The sequence below is a fragment of the Anomaloglossus baeobatrachus genome, assembly GCF_048569485.1.
Source record: "Anomaloglossus baeobatrachus isolate aAnoBae1 chromosome 5 unlocalized genomic scaffold, aAnoBae1.hap1 SUPER_5_unloc_17, whole genome shotgun sequence".
Lineage (NCBI taxonomy): Eukaryota > Metazoa > Chordata > Amphibia > Anura > Aromobatidae > Anomaloglossus > Anomaloglossus baeobatrachus.
The window spans coordinates 702,730-722,895 of NW_027441792.1; the positions used below are offsets into that span (position 1 = coordinate 702,730).

Consider the following 20,166-nt stretch of genomic DNA (forward strand, 5'->3'; position numbering starts at 1 on the left):
AATACCCCTGCACCTACCTCCACCTGCAGAGCCGCACACTAGATTCAGATAATAATACCCTGCACCTACCTCCACCTGCAGAGCCGCACACTAGATATATAATACCCTGCACCTACCTCCACCTGCAGAGCCGCACACTAGATATATAATAACCTGCACCTACCTCCACCTGCAGAGCCGCTCACTACATATATAATACCTGCACCTACCTCCACCTGCAGAGCCGCACACTAGATATATAATACCCTGCACCTACCTCCACCTGCAGAGCCGCACACTAGATATATAATACCCTGCACCTACCTCCACCTGCAGAGCCGCACACTAGATATATAATACCCTGCACCTACCTCCACCTGCAGAGCCGCACACTAGATATATAATACCCTGCACCTACCTCCACCTGCAGAGCCGCACACTAGATATATAATACCCTGCACCTACCTCCACCTGCAGAGCCGCACACTAGATATATAATACCCTGCACCTACCTCCACCTGCAGAGCCGCACACTAGATATATAATACCCTGCACCTACCTCCACCTGCAGAGCCGCACACTAGATATATAATACCCTGCACCTACCTCCACCTGCAGAGCCGCACACTAGATATATAATACCCTGCACCTACCTCCACCTGCAGAGCCGCACACTAGATATATAATACCCTGCACCTACCTCCACCTGCAGAGCCGCACACTAGATATATAATACCCTGCACCTACCTCCACCTGCAGAGCCGCACACTAGATATATAATACCCTGCACCTACCTCCACCTGCAGAGCCGCACACTAGATATATAATACCCTGCACCTACCTCCACCTGCAGAGCCGCACACTAGATATATAATACCCTGCACCTACCTCCACCTGCAGAGCCGCACACTAGATATATAATACCCTGCACCTACCTCCACCTGCAGAGCCGCACACTAGATATATAATACCCTGCACCTACCCTCCACCTGCAGAGCCGCACACTAGATATATAATACCCTGCACCTACCTCCACCTGCAGAGCCGCACACTAGATATATAATACCCTGCACCTACCTCCACCTGCAGAGCCGCACACTAGATATATAATACCCTGCACCTACCTCCACCTGCAGAGCCGCACACTAGATATATAATACCCTGCACCTTACCTCCACCTGCAGAGCCGCACACTAGATATCTAATACCCTGCACCTACCTCCACCTGCAGAGCCGCACACTAGATATATAATACCCTGCACCTACCTCCACCTGCAGAGCCGCACACTAGATATATAATACCCTGCACCTACCTCCACCTGCAGAGCCGCACACTAGATATATAATAACCTGCACCTACCTCCACCTGCAGAGTCCGCACACTAGATATATAATACCCTGCACCTACCTCCAACTGCAGAGCCGCACACTAGATATATAATACCCTGCACCTACCTCCACCTGCAGAGCCGCACACTAGATATATAATACCCTGCACCTACCTCCACCTGCAGAGCCGCACACTAGATATATAATACCCTGCACCTACCTCCACCTGCAGAGCCGCACACTAGATATATAATAACCTGCACCTACCTCCACCTGCAGAGCCGCACACTGGATATATAATACCCTGCACCTACCTCCACCTGCAGAGCCGCACACTGAATATAATAACCTGCACCTACCTCCTCCTGCAGAGCCGCACACTAGATATATAATACCCTGCACCTACCTCCACCTGCAGAGCCGCACACTAGATATATAATAACCTGCACCTACCTCCACCTGCAGAGCCGCACACTAGATATATAATACCCTGCACCTACCTCCACCTGCAGAGCCGCACACTAGATATATAATAACCTGCACCTACCTCCACCTGCAGAGCCGCACACTAGATATATAATACCCAGCACCTACCTCCACCTGCAGAGCCGCACACTAGATATATAATACCCTGCACCTACCTCCACCTGCAGAGCCGCACACTAGATATATAATACCCTGCACCTACCTCCACCTGCAGAGCCGCACACTAGATATATAATACCCTGCACCTACCTCCACCTGCAGAGCCGCACACTAGATATATAATACCCTGCACCTACCTCCACCTGCAGAGCCGCACACTAGATATATAATACCCTGCACCTACCTCCACCTGCAGAGCCGCACACTAGATATATAATACCCTGCACCTACCTCCACCTGCAGAGCCGCACACTAGATATATAATACCCTGCACCTACCTCCACCTGCAGAGCCGCACACTAGATATATAATACCCTGCACCTACCTCCACCTGCAGAGCCGCACACTAGATATATAATAACCTGCACCTACCTCCACCTGCAGAGCCGCATACAGATATATAATACCCTGCACCTACCTCCACCTGCAGAGCCGCACACTAGATATATAATACCCTGCACCTACCTCCACCTGCAGAGCCGCACACTAGATATATAATACCCTGCACCTACCTCCACCTGCAGAGCCGCACACTAGATATATAATAACCTGCACCTACCTCCACCTGCAGAGCCGCACACTAGATATATAATACCCTGCACCTACCTCCACCTGCAGAGCCGCACACTAGATATATAATACCCTGCACCTACCTCCACCTGCAGAGCCGCACACTAGATATATAATACCCTGCACCTACCTCCACCTGCAGAGCCGCACACTAGATATATAATACCCTGCACATACCTCCACCTGCAGAGCCGCACACTAGATATATAATACCCTGCACCTACCACCACCTGCAGAGCCGCACACTAGATATATAATACCCTGCACCTACCTCCACCTGCAGAGCCGTACACTGGATATATAATACCCTGCACCTACCTCCACCTGCAGAGCCGCACACTAGATATATAATACCCTGCACCTACCTCCACCTGCAGAGCCGCACACTAGATATATAATACCCTGCACCTACCTCCACCTGCAGAGCCGCACACTAGATATATAATACCCTGCACCTACCTCCTCCTGCAGAGCCGCACACTAGATATATAATACCCTGCACCTACCTCCACCTGCAGAGCCGCACACTGGATATATAATACCCTGCACCTACCTCCACCTGCAGAGCCGCACACTAGATATATAATACCCTGCACCTACCTCCACCTGCAGAGCCGCACACTAGATATATAATACCCTGCACCTACCTCCACCTGCAGAGCCGCACACTAGATATATAATACCCTGCACCTACCTCCTCCTGCAGAGCCGCACACTAGATATATAATACCCTGCACCTACCTCCACCTGCAGAGCCGCACACTAGATATATAATACCCTGCACCTACCTCCTCCTGCAGAGCCGCACACTAGATATATAATACCCTGCACCTACCTCCACCTGCAGAGCCGCACACTAGATATATAATACCCTGCACCTACCTCCACCTGCAGAGCCGCACACTAGATATATAATACCCTGCACCTACCTCCTCCTGCAGAGCCGCACACTAGATATATAATACCCTGCACCTACCTCCACCTGCAGAGCCGCACACTGGATATATAATACCCTGCACCTACCTCCACCTGCAGAGCCGCACACTAGATATATAATACCCTGCACCTACCTCCACCTGCAGAGCCGCACACTGGATATATAATACCCTGCACCTACCTCCACCTGCAGAGCCGCACACTAGATATATAATACCCTGCACCTACCTCCACCTGCAGAGCCGCACACTAGATATATAATACCCTGCACCTACCTCCACCTGCAGAGCCGCACACTAGATATATAATACCCTGCACCTACCTCCACCTGCAGAGCCGCACACTAGATATATAATACCCTGCACCTACCTCCACCTGCAGAGCCGCACACTAGATATATAATACCCTGCACCTACCTCCACCTGCAGAGCCGCACACTAGATATATAATACCCTGCACCTACCTCCACCTGCAGAGCCGCACACTAGATATATAATACCCTGCACCTACCTCCACCTGCAGAGCCGCGCACCGGATATATGGCTGCTCTGTGCTTACAGGACCTGTGATGATGTCACATGGAGGGGAGGAGTCAGGGGTCACATGGTCAGCTCCTCAGTGTATGCAGGACTCTGCTGTGCTGGGTGTCATGGTGCTGGGTGAGGGGAGGTTATGTCAGGGGGTCACAGTGAGGTAATGGAGGCTGTATGTAGACAGGACACATCCTGGAAGCCGTGGACGGACATGGAGCAGATATCCTGGAAATCCAGGGATGAGCAGTGAAGTCTGAGGGGGCAGTGGCCACAGCTGTTTCTAGATTGTTCCAGAACTATTTACCCCGGCCACAGTAAGCGAGGGTCACTGAGCTTGTGAGGGGCAGTAAAGTCTGAGGGGGCCGGGAAGTGAATAGTATAAGCACAATATCATAGTGTGACACAAGAGCAGAGTTTGGAGTTTTCCTTACAAGTTTTCCTTTGTTTTTTGCTTTTATCTGCACTGTTCATCCCCATTTAATAGCAGCTCCATGGACAATGCTACCAGGTGTGTGTCTTGTCAGATGTATGCCTGCCTTGAGCAGCCGTTGGAGGGTGAATATGTCTGCACTCGATGTCAGCGTGTTACATATTTAGAAGCCCAGGTAACTGATCTAAATATGCAGCTCACAACACTCAGGAGCATTGAAAACCTGGAGAGGAGTTTAGAGCTCACTGAGCGGCTCTGGCTGGGGCCAGTGCTATGGAGGAGGGTGGAGGAGGGGAAGGTCAGGACCCAGAGGTAGGTAGCTGGGTAACCGAAGAAGAGGTAGGGGGAAAAGTGTCAGGGAGGCTAGTCCGGATCTGGCACAACCTAGTAAATATGACTGTGTGGCTGATATTAAAAAAATTGTTTAAAAGAACTGAGAGTCCTCAGTGGTTGATACCTTTAGGCCAGGACTAGGATCACTACAGCAGGACGTTGCTCCTAGCAACCAGGAAAATGGCTGCTGTAGGAAGGAGGGAAATAGGAGTACAGCAAAGGCCAGACAGATGTTGGTGGTTGGGGACTCTATAATTATGCGGACAGACAGGGTCATCTGTCACCGAGACCGTGAATGCCAAACAGTGAATTGTCTGCCGGGTGCTCGGGTTCGTCATATTGCGGATCGGGTAGACAGATTGCTAGGTGGGGCTGGGAAAAACTCAGCGGTCATAGTGCATATTGGTACTAATGACAAAGTTAGAGACAGGTGGAAGGTCCTTAATGATTACAAAGAACTAGGAGAGAAGCCGAAGTCCAGGACCTCCAAGGTGGTGTTTTCAGAAATACTAACGGTGCCACGAGCGTCACTAGAAAGACAACGGGAGCTTAGGGATATAGATACGTGGCTTAGAAATTGGTGCAGGAAGGAAGGGTTCACGTTCATGGAGAACTGGGCCGACTTCTTAGTCAGCTACAGGTTCTACAGTAGGGACGGGCTGCACCTCAATGGGGAGGGTGCAGAAGTGCTGGGGGAGAAAATGGTCAGACGGATGGAGGAGCTTTTAAACTAGGATCTGGGGGAGAGAGGGTAGTGGAGCAAATAAGGTGATAGAGCAGATAGAGATAGTGATACAGTAAGGGTATGTACGCACTAGGCGTTTTTTTCACACTGCGTTTTTATGTGCGTTTTTGTCTCAAAAAACGCACCCGCGGCTAAAGAACGCATGCGTTTTTACCGCGATTTGGTGCGTTTTTTGCTGTGTTTTTGCTCACTGCGTTTTTAATCAGTGCACAATGCCATTAAAGATTGTTGATGAAAAAAAAAGGTCTGATGTAATTTCCTTCTTCAAAATGTTCATTGTATGCAGGAGAGCAGACAGCTGCAGAACTAGTGTATGCAGGAGAGCAGACAGCTGCAGAACTAGTGTATGCAGGAGAGCAGACAGCTGCAGAACTAGTTTATGCAGGAGAGCAGACAGCTGCAGAACTAGTTTATGCAGGAGAGCAGACAGCTGCAGAACTAGTGTATGCAGGAGAGCAGACAGCTGCAGAACTAGTTTATGCAGGAGAGCAGACAGCTGCAGAACTAGTTTATGCAGGAGAGCAGACAGCTGCAGAACTAGTTTATGCAGGAGAGCAGACAGCTGCAGAACTAGTGTATGCAGGAGAGCAGACAGCAGCTGCAGAACTACAAGGCTCAGCATCCTCCATCCAGGACTGAATGCAGGAGTTTTTTGCCCCCCAAAAAAATGACGTGGGCTTCGCCATATTTTTGTATGCTAGCCGGGTACAGCAGGCAGGTACAGGCTGCCCCCAACCCCAGCTGCGTATTTGTACCCGGCTGGGAACCAAAAATATAGGGAAGCCCTTTTTTTATATTTCATGAATTTCAAAAAAAAATGACGTGGGCTTCGCCCAATTTTTGAGTCCAGCCAGGTACAACTAGGCAGCTGGGGATTGGAATCCACAGTGCAGGGTGCCCATGCTTTCTGGGCACCCCCGCTGTGAATTGCAGTCCGCAGCCACCCCAGAAAATGGCGCTTTCATAGAAGCGCCATCTTCTGGCGATGTATCCAACTCTTTCAGCTGCCCTGATGCCGGGTGGCTCGCTGGGTAATAATGGAGTTAGGGCTAGCTGTATATTATCAGCTGGCCCTAAGCCCGAAATTCATGGTGTCACGCCAATATTAGACATGGCCACCATGAATTTCTAGTAATGATAAAAAAAAAACACAACACACAGAAAAATATTTTTATTAGAAATAAAACACAACACAATTAGTGACTCCATCTTTATTGAAATAAAGAACCCCCCTCCGCAGTAATCCTGGGTCAGGGTCCCGTGCCGTCCAATCCGGATCCAATATCATCTGATCGGTTTTCTGGAAGGCAAAGCGATCAGATGATGTGTCAGGTTCTAGGGGCTGAAGCACATCACACATCAGCTGATTGTATAAAAGCCGATTATACAATCAGCTGATGCATCGGTGCAAAAAAAATAAAAATAAATAAATACTCACGTCTGTGCTGATTACCGGCAGCTCCTGGAGGGATTGGATGAGAGTCTGATCCTGTCCCATCGCTGCAGGAGCTGCTGGTAATCAGCTGAAGAAGTCCCCTGATGGCAGGATCAGCTGATAGCCGGCCGGGCGCGAAAAAGCCGGCGACACCGTGAGAATTACGATCAGCTGATGCGTCAGGTGACTGCATCAGGTGATCCACCGCCAGGTCCTGCAAGCTTCGTACGTGCCCCGGGGAGACTGCACACAGCCAGAGCGGCGGGCATGGCCTCGGGACCCTGCAGACAGGTGAGTATATATGACATTTTTTTTTTTTCTACTGTTCACTTTTGTTTTCGCCGCTGCCTCCACCTCCCGCCCAGACATGGCGCCGCACGGAGCTGACATGGCACCGGGCGGGTTGTGGAAGCAGCGGTGACGGTACCGGGAGGATTCATGCTTCTGTGTTTACCAACAGAAGGAATCCTCTTCCTATACACGTCACTATACTGCCCACCCCTTGCGTTTATAGCTGCGTTTTTAGTCATAGAAACGCAGCTATATGCGTTTTTCATTGCGTTGTTGAACATCTCATTGAACTCAATGGGTGAAAAACGCAGTGAAAAACGCAGAAATAATTGACATGCTGCATTTTTGTGGTCACCACAAAAACGCAGCTACAAAAAAACGCTGTGTGCGGACAGCACTTCTGAAAACCCATAGACATTGCTGGGAAGCAATGTCACTGCGTTTTCAGCACAAAAACGTGGTAAAAAACGCCGCTAAAAACGCGGCAAAAACGCTTAGTGCGCACAAGGCCTAAGGGTCAATGAAGGATTGGGGGGGTCTGGGACATGCAAAGAAAGTAGGGAGGCTAGGGATAAGGAATGTGTTAATAGTATTAAATGTCTACTGGCAAATGCAAGAAGTCTTGCAAACAAAATGAATGAATTGGAGACTCTTATGTCATCCATGGATTATGATGTGGTGGGCATTGTTAAAGAATGAAGCCGGCATCACACGGTACGAACTATCGTGTGATCGCATGAGCGATCGTACCCGCCCCTGTCGTTTGTGCGTCACGGGCAATTAGTTGCCCGTGGCGCAGAAAATCGTTAACCCCCTGTCACACGCACTTACCTCCCGGACGACGTCGCTGTGGGCGGCGAACATCCTCTTCCTGAAGGGGGAGGGACGTTCGGCGTCACAACGACGTCACACAGCGGCCGGCCAATAGAAGCGGAGGGGCGTAGATGAGCGGGACGTAACATCCCGCCCACCTCCTTCCTTCCACATTGCCGGCGGGACGCAGGTAAGCTGTGTTCGTCGCTCCCAGGTTGTCACACGGAGCGACGTGTGCTGCCTCGGGAATGATGAACAACCGGAGCACAGAAGGAAGACCGACATTTTGAAAATGAGCGACGTGTCAACGAGCAACGATAAGGTGAGTATTTTTGCTTGTTCACAGTCGCTCGTAGCTGTCACACGCTACGATATATCAAACGATGCTGGATATGCGTCAAAAACTCCGTTACCCTGCCGACATATCGCCCGATATATCGTACCGTGTGACGCCAACTTGAATCTGGTTTACAAGATCAGATTATGATTATTATTAATATTATTTGCTACACCTAACATAGAATAACATCTGGACAGATGTGAAGGCCATAGTCAGTGTAATGTACCTTTATATATAAAATGATATATTGGGTACTGGTACATTTTACAATGTACCAGTCCTTATCTCTAAGAGTGTCCCCTGATACACATGGCTCTGCATGTTCCATTTGAATCAGGTGGTCTTTATTTTACATGATATTCCAAATTAACCAATGAGTATAAATGATAAACAAGAGTGTAACCAATTATTATGTAATAGTGTTGAGATTGACCAATGAATGTTGGGGTATATTGACTTATATGTTAGAGCTTTTCAATAAATGACCCCCTGGGCACTGGCTCAGATGGGGAATCACATGACTGTCATCTGTCATTGCTGACTTCTTCCCGCCGGCGAAGCATTCATTTTGCACGTGGCTTGGCTGATTGCCATAACAGTTTTTGGTGGTGAATTGTGGCCTCACAACATCGCCCCCCCCCCCCACGGGAACAGGACTGGATGTAGGGCAAACCGTGGTAAATAACCCTTTGTGTTACTGACTGACTCCTGTGCTGTCCTTGTCGTTTGGGGTGTGCCATGTAGGCATCCTGCTGCCTAGTACCCAATGAGTGTTGCTTTATATGTGCTATTGTCTGTAGGCATATGAGTCTGTGAGTGTCTGTAATAAGTGTGGCGCCCCTGAGTTGTCAGGTGCCACAGGGTATTGCATCCAGTAACAGGTGCAGTACTAACCTCGGATTCCTGGAAGACCAATGCAAGTAAAAACCAAACAACACCAACTAAACACACAAAACCATGCCCTTGTCCCCAGACTGGGTAACAAGCTAGAGACGGACCTGATGGATAGCTAACTGTAGCTGGGGGCTCGTCCAAACCCGCTAGTCAGAAACCAGGGAAAGGGGAGGGGCTAGAGTGTGCAGTAGGCAGTTGACAGTAGGTCTGAGGATAACATGCAGACAGACAGCAAGTGTGGAGTGACTGATTGGGCAAAAAGGAGTACGGTCGCTGGGAGAGTACGGGGAGTACTTACAGGACCAGGCACCGGTGGGGTGCAGAGCCCTAGTTCAGAAAGACGCTTCAAGCTCATCTAATAAATCTGCCCGGTGAGGGAATCATCATGGTTCCTCACCAACGTTAGTGTCCGGAGCTCAGCAGCTAACAGGGAACCAAGGGAGCTGAGGCGGAGGCCCAACTCATGAGTGGTTAAATCTGCCTGCTATACGGGCCAAGACTGAGAGACCAGGAGGGGAGCCCCAGAACGCTTCAGGCTACAGGGACCCACCAACTACAGACGGGTGCAAGGAAGTACAGCTCACCAGGTCACAAAACCGGCACTGGGACAAAAGGAATCCTGAGGCCCAGTTTGGTGCCGACCAGCACCAGTCGGGCTGCAGCTCACAAAACCCGTGAGTAAAAGACAAGTTAAACCACAGCTCTTGTGTGGCCTGAGTTCTTCTCTTACCTGTTTCACCTGTTGCCCTCATACTACACTCCCATCATTGTCCCCTGGGGCTCAGCCCTACTTGCAGAGGGCTATTACATCTAAGCTGCTAAATACCACCAGCCCCAGCAATGAGAGACTGCAGCGGTGACTTTCCTCACCTAGCCGCATACTGGAAGTGGCATCACAAAAAAAAAACATTCTTTTATCTTCATTTTAAACCCCTTTTTAATCAACCCCCAGGGTCACGGAACCAGGCATTGGCCAGACTCGTGACATATCCCTGTAATACTGGGCCTGGGACCAAGTACCCCATAGCCCTGGGGTGGGTCATAGGCTTCTTACGAGGGAGGCTGAGAATAGTGGCCCAGTATAGAGGGGTCCAACCGTGAGGAAGTTAGGGCCCCTGCGATTCTGCGAGCTGACCCATGTGAGGCGCCTCCGGCCAGGGACTGTTACATGTTTGTTTTTGTCTATACCTAGGGACACCCGCCGAGATTGATGAGTATAGCAGTTGAAACTGAGGGTCTGAAACTCTAACATTCATGTGCAAAGACCTACCCGGACCCTGGCACGATTTGATAGACCAGGTCTGTCGTTCTTTGAGCTTGATAGACATACTCGGAGGAGACTGAGGTGAGTATAAGATCTAGATACGCATCACTATAGGCAGGGAGCGGTCGTACACCATTTGAGACTTCCGTTCAGAAGGGACGGAGCTGCTGGGTACGAGCCAGGGACTTTGTGGTTTCTCTATGTGTGGTAACCTTATAACTTTGTGTGATTGTAAAAACATTGCAATGAGTGTACTTGAAGACTGATTGCAATGTCCGTAACTGACTTTTTGACTGACTGGCAGTTTTGCTGACAGGTTGTGATTTCTTGTATGTGTGTATGTGGATGACCTGCCATTTGTGATGAGCACTGTCGGTTTGGTGAGAACACCGGTATGTTGTGTGACTTTGTAAAGAATGCTCTCACATCCTGGCTACTGACACTGACTGTCCCAGCCTCATGTCTGACAGCTGTCAAATTTGTGACTTTGAAAGCAGTGAACGCTGCAGATTTTTACAGCAAGACACTGTCTCATCTCCGTGCAAGCAGACGCTGGACGTCCTGCAACTAACCTTTCTTATCTTGCAATGTCCTGCTCTTGCTCACATTCTCAGAGAATCTGACATATTATGCATTTATAGCACATTGCGTGGACTTCATTGTGCCTGTACTACACGACACTGATCAGCCTCTCACTAACACGGCAATTAATCCGCAGAAACTATATCACGCACCCTGATAATACGCTGCTTGTTATAGTTTTCTCTTTAGTTCTTTTTGCTGCTCTTTTGGTGTTACGCATGGAATATCTTACATACCTCTTGTGTGAGCGCTGTTTATAATCACTATCTTTACTCTGCTGTAAGTGCGAGTCCTTTTTTTTGCCATTTTTGCAAAAAGTCTACCGTCCCTTTAAGACATTGAACTTTGAATTTATGGGCTAAAAATTGTGATACAGGTCTATTGAGACACCCTGATAACATTCCCAGGGTATGATTAGCAGCTCATAGGGTTTTGGTTGTTCTGGTCCTCTCATTAGCTCCCTTTTGCTGCCATCTTTGATTAATTCAGTACCTAACATCCCTCCTGATTGGGCACTGGTTATAGTCATTATCTGCCCTACAATATTTACCTGCTTTCTGTGCCATAGAAAAAAACGTTAAGTGATTTAAGGGTTTTCCAGTGTAGCGTGCTGTACAGACGCTCATGTGGAAAACCAAGGGGGGAGAAGGGCCCCATATTATTATATTACCTACTCTGTGATACTGGGATCCCAATTCTAGATATTAAGTTACTGCAGTAAAGTAGAGTGGCTGCTGGTGTGCCACAGACGTGAGGTACCGGCAGTGCAGTCACTCTTGAGTGGCTGCTGGTGTGCCACAAAAGCGTGGTACCGGCAGTGCAATCACTCAAGTGGCAACTCGTGGGCCCCAGACGTGGGGTATCACGTAGTAGCCACTATTTACCTTGCGCAGTGTCGAGTGGTGTGGTGCAAGGTAAGGTCCTACCCTTGAAAGCAACATGGATGCAGAGACATAGTTCTCTGTAATTGTTATCATTGTCGTGTGGTTGTTGTCATTCCGAGTTGTTGCAAGGATAAGAACTACACAGAGTAGATCCTCATCCAGTAAGGATGAGGATGTGGAGATATGGACTCCTGCAATTGATGTTGTACAACACATAAAAGGTGCAGAAGCTATCAAAGGCTGTAGACCAAATTGGGAAAAGGTGAATGCAGGTATGAATGGAACACTGGATGAACAAATGTGGCGCCCCTGACCTGCTCAGGCACCACTGAGTACTGCACCCAAGTCGGGTCAGTACAATACAGGTAATCCTGATGGCTGATAAGGGTGTGGACACACGGAACACTAGTAACTAGGAACACACACACAGCTAGAGGGGACCCCTGAGCAGACTCAGGGAGGGGGCGGGGTCCTCGCCTCCCAGCTAGTGGTGGGTGGCGTCACTGGGAACAAGGGAGTTGTGCAGAGGCAGCCAAAGGAGAAGGAAGTGGAGGAGTCGCGTCTGGAGGGCAGAGCAGTGAGCAGGGCCCTTACAGACACTGCACCGTTCGTGGCTGCTGGCGGGGGAGAAAGGGCTACCTGGTAGTGCCGCCCGAAAACTACCTGAGGCCGGAGTGCAGAGAGGTGGCCGAGTACGGGGACTGCCAGTAGACCCTGCCCGCACGGGGTTACAGGTCCCCAGAGCAGGGGCCCATTCAGTTGGCCTGCTAAACCTGCAGGTGGGGGGCACTCCATGCCCTTCACCAAACCAACACAGAGTCCGGAGCCACGTAGCAACGAGAGGGCCCATAAGTGGAAGAAGGCAGCAGCCAGAAACACTTGGTCCAGGCTACAGACAAAGGGCCAAAAAGGGGAGAACTGGCAGAAGCAGCTTCCCTAGGTGAGCCCCACACGACTTCAGGTCGGGGCCACCTCAAACAAAGAGGGCTAGGAAGGCGAGCTAGCAGCCACCCCGACGTCAGCCAAAGGGATACCCGGTTCCCCTCCTGGTTCATCACAGCATCGCCCCAGATACCTCACTCTTCTACCGTAACAACAAACAGTGAGTAAAACCCTGAAAGACATTACTGCTGTGTGTGTGGATTACTCTGCGACTTGCTGCACTATACACCTACACCGGGCCCTGGGGCCAGCCTCACTCTCGGGAAGCCACCACATCTGACTGCACCTACCATCAGCCCCAGGTGTCCCTTAAACTGCAGTGGCGGTCGTCCTGACCGCAATACCGAGAGTGGCGTCATGAATTTCCCATTGAAGTTAACCTACCTGTTATCCAGCACTGTGGCGTCCCCGAACAGGATCAGCGCTCCTGGGGCGTCACACAAACATGGCAGGATTTCCTGACTAACTGTAAAGGATGGCTAGAGGACCATAATAAGTTTGACCAGGCCATAATGTGGTATGAAGTAGTCCAAGAAATGACTAGGACTGAACATAAGCAGAGGCGTATCTAGGGGGGAGCTGGTGGGGTATCTGCGCCGGGGGCGCAACAGTCAGTGGGGTACTGTCGGGCTGCCTGATGCGGCTGTGTGAAAGTCTGCCCGGGGGCTGCGTTTGCGGCCCCGTAGTGGGAGACGGCCATTCTCTAAGCGCAGCTGTCACACTGACAACCACACTCGTAGAAAGTGCAGCGCGCGGCTCCCAGTACTCAATTGTCCTTGTATCTGTCAGATGCGAGGACAATTGAAGTGGTGATCGCTAGTGCTGACTTACGGGTCAGAGCGACGGCTGTTATGTGATCAGGTCAGCTTATCACATTGCTGACCCGGAAGTCAGGGCCGCAGCGCGGAGGTGAAAGAGAACGCTGATAAGTGTTCCAGTGGAGCTGTGAAGACAAGAAAGAGGGTGGGGGAGGGAACTATCTGTGGACAGAATATGGTGGGAAGAGAGGATGGGGAGGGGGAAGAATCTTGGGACACAGTATAAAGAGAGAGAGTATGAGGGGTGATGCATGGGGAGAGGGAGGATGAGGGGTGATGCATGGGGAGAGGGAGGATGAGGGGTGATGCATGGGGAGAGAGAGAATGATGGGTGATGCATGGGGAGAGAGAAGATGAGGGGTGATGCATGGGGAGAAAGATGAGGGGTGATGCATGGGGAGAGAGAAAATGAGGGGTGATATATGAGGAGAGAGAGTGTGAGGGGTGATGTATGGGGAGAGAGAGAGGGTGACAGGTGATGTATGGGGAGAGAGAGGATGAGGGGTGATGCATGGGGAAAGAGAGGATGTGGAGCAAACTGGAAAGAAGTTTGGAGGACACAGAATACACAGGGCACCGTATAAAGACTGGGCAGTATAAGGGGACATGGTGTAAAGGACAGTGTGAAGAGTGTGCTCAGTATGGAAAGAAGTGGGCAGTGTGGAAGGCATGTACCATAAGAGGGAGAGTGTGTGGGTCATTTTTTGTGCAGAGAACACAGTGAGGGGCCATTATTTATTCTGGGGCACAGCATAGGGCAGATATTTTTAAGTAAAAGTATTATCATTCTGCTATATTTAGGGGCATCGTGTCGGGATGTGCTGCAGAAGATCGGAGAACATGGAAATCTGCAGAAAGGAGATGTGAATGTGAAAAGTAATCATGGCGTCAGGATAAGATAAAGAATAGAAAGAAACAACTCAGAGACAATCATCTATAACGTACCTGAATGTAAATGTTTATTTGTGATACTGACTATGTCTCATCATTAGGCCTCGGTCCCACTTGCGCATTGCTTCAAAAGCCCGCTTTACACACTACAAGATATCTTACGATGTGTCAGTGGGGTCACGTCGTAGGTGACGCACATCCGGCATCGTAAAGTATGTTGTAGCGTGTGACAGCGATGTGCAATTGCGATTGAACGAAAAACCGTTCATCACATGCACGTCATTCATTCCTGACGAATTGAACGTCAAGTTGTTCATCGTACCCGTGGTAGTACACATCGCAGCATGTGACACCCCGGGAACGATGAACTGCAGCTTACCTGCGTCCTGCAGCTCCCGGCTGGCAATGCGGAAGGAAGGAGGTGGGCGGTATGTTTACATCCCGCTCATCTCCGCCCTTCCGCTTCTATTGGCCGGCTGCCGTGTGACGTCGCTGTGACGCCGAACGTCCCTCCCACTCCAGGAAGTGGACGTTCGCCGCCCACATCGAGGTCGTATGGAAGGTAAGTATGTGTGACGGGGGTTAATCGTTTGTGCGGCACGTTCAACAAATTGAACGTGCCGCACATACGATGGGGGCGTTGCAAATCGCATACGATATCGTATGCGAAATTGCAACGTGTAAAGCAGGCTTTATGTGAGTGAAATGGGACCCCCACTGATCAGCTGTTCTTGGTGCAGGTGGCCGGAAATTCTTATTTCTGAATCTGCTCCGTCCTCTGATAAGTGTCCGCGGCCGGGTACTCCACATCCACCTCATTGATTTTAATAGTAGACTGCTGCCACTATCAGAAGACGGAGCAGATCCAGAACTGAGCACTTCCGGCCATCTGCCATCACCGACACGGCACCTAGAACAGGCAAATGGCTGGGGAGCCAGGTGCTAGACCCCGACCAATCAGTCATTGGTGACCTATCCTAAGGAAAGGCCTTCAATGTTAAAGTAGTGGACTATCTCTTTAATAAAGTCTTGTGCCATGTGACAAGTTAAAGGTCACTATGTTTTATTTATGTTGTTAGGAGCATTAAAGGGGTTGTCCAAGTTTGTAATGAGTCTGCAGTCACTCCATGTGTTACTCTGTGACTGCAGCCTTCTAAGTTCTCATAGTGTGCACACTGACAGTTTCCCAGAGTCATAGAGTCCGCTGCTGCATTAACAGAGAACTGTCAGTTAATAACACGTTCTGCAAATCTCTGGGATTTTCCAACACTTTTGCCACTGGATTGTCCACCGGCTGTGACACCCCCTTACTATTTTTGTGTGAAATGCCTACAGCTCTGCCTCAACTCCAGAGGTTCTGAGGCAAAATCATCACATATAAACAACAGAGAAAGACAGGCATGAAGAATATATATTTACATATGTACCGCCCCTGTGTCAGTAGCCGGGCTGCTCGGATCCGGATTTGCGCTGGCTCGAGGGTTCTCCGGACCCGGGTGTCGTGCGGCCACTCGAGTAAAAGGGGGTGTATTTACAGGGGATGATATGGAAAGTTCGTGATGCCACCCACGGTGTGTGGTAAGGGGGAATACCACCACTGCTGATGGGAGTATCCGGTGGCGATGGCGTGGGCAGCCAGGTGTTTAACCCCTCCGTGGGTAGGGGGGAATGCCCCGGGACTCGGTGAAGGCAACAGGAGGGTGCCGTTGGGGGATAAGGGTCACTTGCGTACTCACTCAGTCTAATAACGCTGACACCGACAACTGTAGTAAACCAAAGTTCTGGACACCGCTGCCGCTGGGAGGGAGCACGCCTGGATCCCGTGCTTGTTGGTATTGCCTGTTAGTCTGTGACCTTTGCCTTGGCACCTTTGTCTTCTAGTTGGTCCCTTTAGTGTAGAACTAATCGGGTCCCGCTCACCAGTATGGCTAACTGGGTGAGCTTGCTCTTAAGGTTCACGCTTGGGATTTTCTTGATCGTGTAGTGGAAAGTCCTAGCCCACTCGTTGTGCTAGTACCCCGATTTTGGAGTGGGTGGAGAACGGATCTTAAAGGCTCCGTCCTCGTCGGGTAAATTGTCAGGACGCCTGAAGCTACTCCCTGACCTAGGGTCACGTACCTCACCGTGCCCTGGCCCCTGCCCGGAGATGGCACAAGGCCGCCGGCTGTCCTCCTTGACAGTCCGTGCCCCTTGTCACAATCCCCTGCGAGCAGGGTTCCAGCTCCTACCAGGTCCAGACCAACGTCTGTCACCTAGTAGTCTCAAGGAGCCGTGCTCCTAACCTCTCCTCTCGAGAGTCACTCCACAAGTGAACTGCTCCTGATACTGCTGATCCCCCCTTAACCAACCCCCCAAGTGGGCGACCCTATTGCACTCAGGCCGTCCACTGGTGTGTCTGGTGGGTGTGGTGCAGTGTTCCTAAGATTTTGATTAGCTTGTTCTTGGCAACACCAAAGGTTAGGGATCGGTAACCAAGGAGGTGGATACTGCACAGAAGGGCAGATTGCACAGTACCCGGTGACGTCCTGATAGGCCTGGGCGTCACATTCCCCCTTGGTTAAGCGTAGCTCATCCCCGACCTACAGGACATCAGAGGTTTATTTTTTTTTTTTCAATTGGAAGAAAAAAGGGTAAAACATTTACTTACAAATACATCCCACATTAGGGAGGCTGGTTACTTAAATGTTACTAAACTTTATTAAGAGTTCATCTCCCAATGGTGGAACGCTACCAGTTTCAGTAGTAGCGGGGACGCAGCCCCTTCCTGCGACAGTCCAGTCCCAATGTCCCGGATCCCAATAACCCGCCACCCAAACAGCCTGACCTCTGGATACCTATCCATGGGTCCATGACCAGGTTAAGGTCCCAGGTGTTGTGTTAGATGACTCCGGTTGACACAGGAGGTGCAACTATGTACAATACACAAGTTCGTGTTGATCACGCCAGTCCTGTGAAAATGGTCCACTTATATATATATATATATATATAGTAAAACAACAAAGTCCATGTGCCGGGTGTACACACTGTAAAGAATCTGGTTGCAGATTAGGTAACTTCTGTATTAATTTAAACCCTGATTGACTATGCACTTATTCACTAACCTTTTCTACATGGAAAATAACAAACTGTGAAAAACAATAAATGAAAATACCAATACCTAACAGTTCTATGGCATTGTTAAACCACTGGTATTTTTCAACATTCTTAAACTACCGGGTCCCGTAGCCACGCCTCTTTACGGCCACGTACTACCAAGCTCTAAGCACGAGACACTGCTCTCTCAAATAATCCAGCACGGTCACATATTTTTTTAAGGTTTTACTGAACTGGTTAAGAAGGATGCTGCAGAGCTGGGGTCGTAGAGCTCACGCTTTCACTGTGAGAGTGATCGCTGAGGGTTGTGGGATCTCACAACCTGGAAGTTCCTTTTGGGGGACATTAGGGACACTTTTGGCACTGCATTATATTTAAAAAATTCACTAATCTCTGGCTCTTCACTGTTTTAGTAAATAATAAAAGCAGCCACAGATTTGTTATAAGCACTATTTAAGGGGAAAGTCATCAAACACATTGCACTAGAAACTGGGGGATATTACCCCTGTAACAGTGTCAGTAGCAGATCCCCCATAACAGTGCGTCATGACAACATTTTTGCTTCAATCGTTTTCCCTATTTTTCTCCTTCAAAACCTAGGTATGTCTTATGGTCCGAAAAATACGATGAGTTTAAAAAGAGAGAGAATTTTTCTTTCCCTCACCAATTCTTACTTGAGCAATTGTAGCTGATTTTTGGATAAACCCTTTGAATTATAGTACATCATGATGGCTTCTCCCATGTGACTCATCTGACAACAGGACCTGATTAATGATACAAAAAACATTTGGCAAATTCTGAAAACAAGAGAGGCTGCTCCGCTCTGGTGGTTTTCTGATTGTCGGCAAGACTTGATTTACCAGTTACACATTTCAATTATTGCGGCTTCTTCACATGTTTAACAAGATGTGATTTCTGACAATAACATTTTCCACATTCACAACATAAAAATTTTTATTTTGTGTGATTTTTTTTCATGGTAAACAAGACCTGATTTCCTAGTAAAACATTTACCACATTCTGGGCATGAAAATGGCTTCTCCACTCTGTGACATCTTTGATGAACAACAAGGTGTGATTTCTGAATAAAACATTTCCCACACTCTGAACATGAAAATGGCTTCTCCCCTGTGTGATTTTTCTGATGTCTAACAAGGTTTGATTTTTGAATAAAACATTTCCCACACTCTGAACATGAAAATGACTTCTCCCCTGTGTGATTTTTCTGATGTCTAACAAGGTGTGGTTTCCGAATAAAACATTTCCCACACTCTGAACATGAAAATGGCTTCTCCCCTGTGTGTTTTTTCTGATGTTCAACAAGCTGTAATTTCCGAATAAAACATTTCCCACACTCTGAACATGAAAATGACTTCTCCCCTGTGTGATTTTTCTGATGTCTAACAAGGTCTGATTTCTGAATAAAACATTTCCCACACTCTGAACATGAAAATGGCTTCTCCCCTGTGTGAGATCTTTGATGGAAAATAAGATCTGATTTCCAACTAAAACATTTCCCACATTCTGAACATGAAAATGGCTTCTCCCCTGTGTGATTTTTCTGATGTCCAACAAGGTGTGATTTCTGAATAAAACATTTCCCACACTCTGAACATGAAAATGGCTTCTCCCCTGTGTGTTTTTTCTGATGTCTAACAAGGTCTGATTTCTGAATAAAACATTTCCCACACTCTAAACATGAAAATGGCTTCTCCCCTGTGTGTTTTTTCTGATGTCTTACAAGGTTTGATTTCCAAATAAAACATTTCCCACATTTTGAACATGAAAATAGCTTCTCCCCTGTGTGAATTTTCTGATGTCTAACAAGGTGTGATTTACAAATAAAACATTTCCCACACGCTGAACATGAAAATGGTTTCTCCCTTGTAGGAGCTGTTTCATGTTCCACATCCTTTCTGCAACTTTTATTTTGATTACAATTCTGTGATAATTCGTAATTTTGGACTTGTTTGAAAAGATCAGATGATAAAGCTTTCCAATGAAGGACTGGAGGTATATCTGGGACAGCAGCATGCTCTTCATATGTATTATGTGTGATAGTTTGATCATCTGTTTTAAATTTTGAAGATATTAGATGTCCATCTGAACTCCTGATACAGTCATCGGCTATAAATAAACACAATGTTATTATTTTTTAATCATATAATTTCGAAAGTAGATTTAGTTTTTTAACCATAACATCAGAAATTAAATTAGGAAACAAATTATTCTGAATTTGTTTTTCAATTTCCAGATCTAAGAGTTACATCTTCGTTCTCTGGAATGTGCTACAGTAAATAATCTGATTGATTGTTGCAAGGTGACTGTAGGATAATGAGATAATGAGGGACAGGGGGCTCCTATACTTTCCCTCATGCTAGGAGACCTTAGCTATCCCTAACCTCTGGATTACCCCTGA

General features: G+C 48.5%; 1 protein-coding gene and 1 pseudogene across 1 annotated transcript; both read right to left on the reverse strand.

Moving 5' to 3' along the window:
• The window catches only part of LOC142258913 (uncharacterized), a 185,962-nt pseudogene that overhangs the window by 120,170 nt on the left and 45,626 nt on the right, over positions 1 to 20,166 (reverse strand).
• LOC142258893 (uncharacterized) lies at positions 16,480 to 19,890 on the reverse strand (the record flags this gene model as incomplete). Its single annotated transcript, XM_075331454.1, has 1 exon — positions 16,480 to 19,890. A coding segment is annotated over one exon (1,206 nt), but the record flags the coding sequence as incomplete, so codon positions are not given.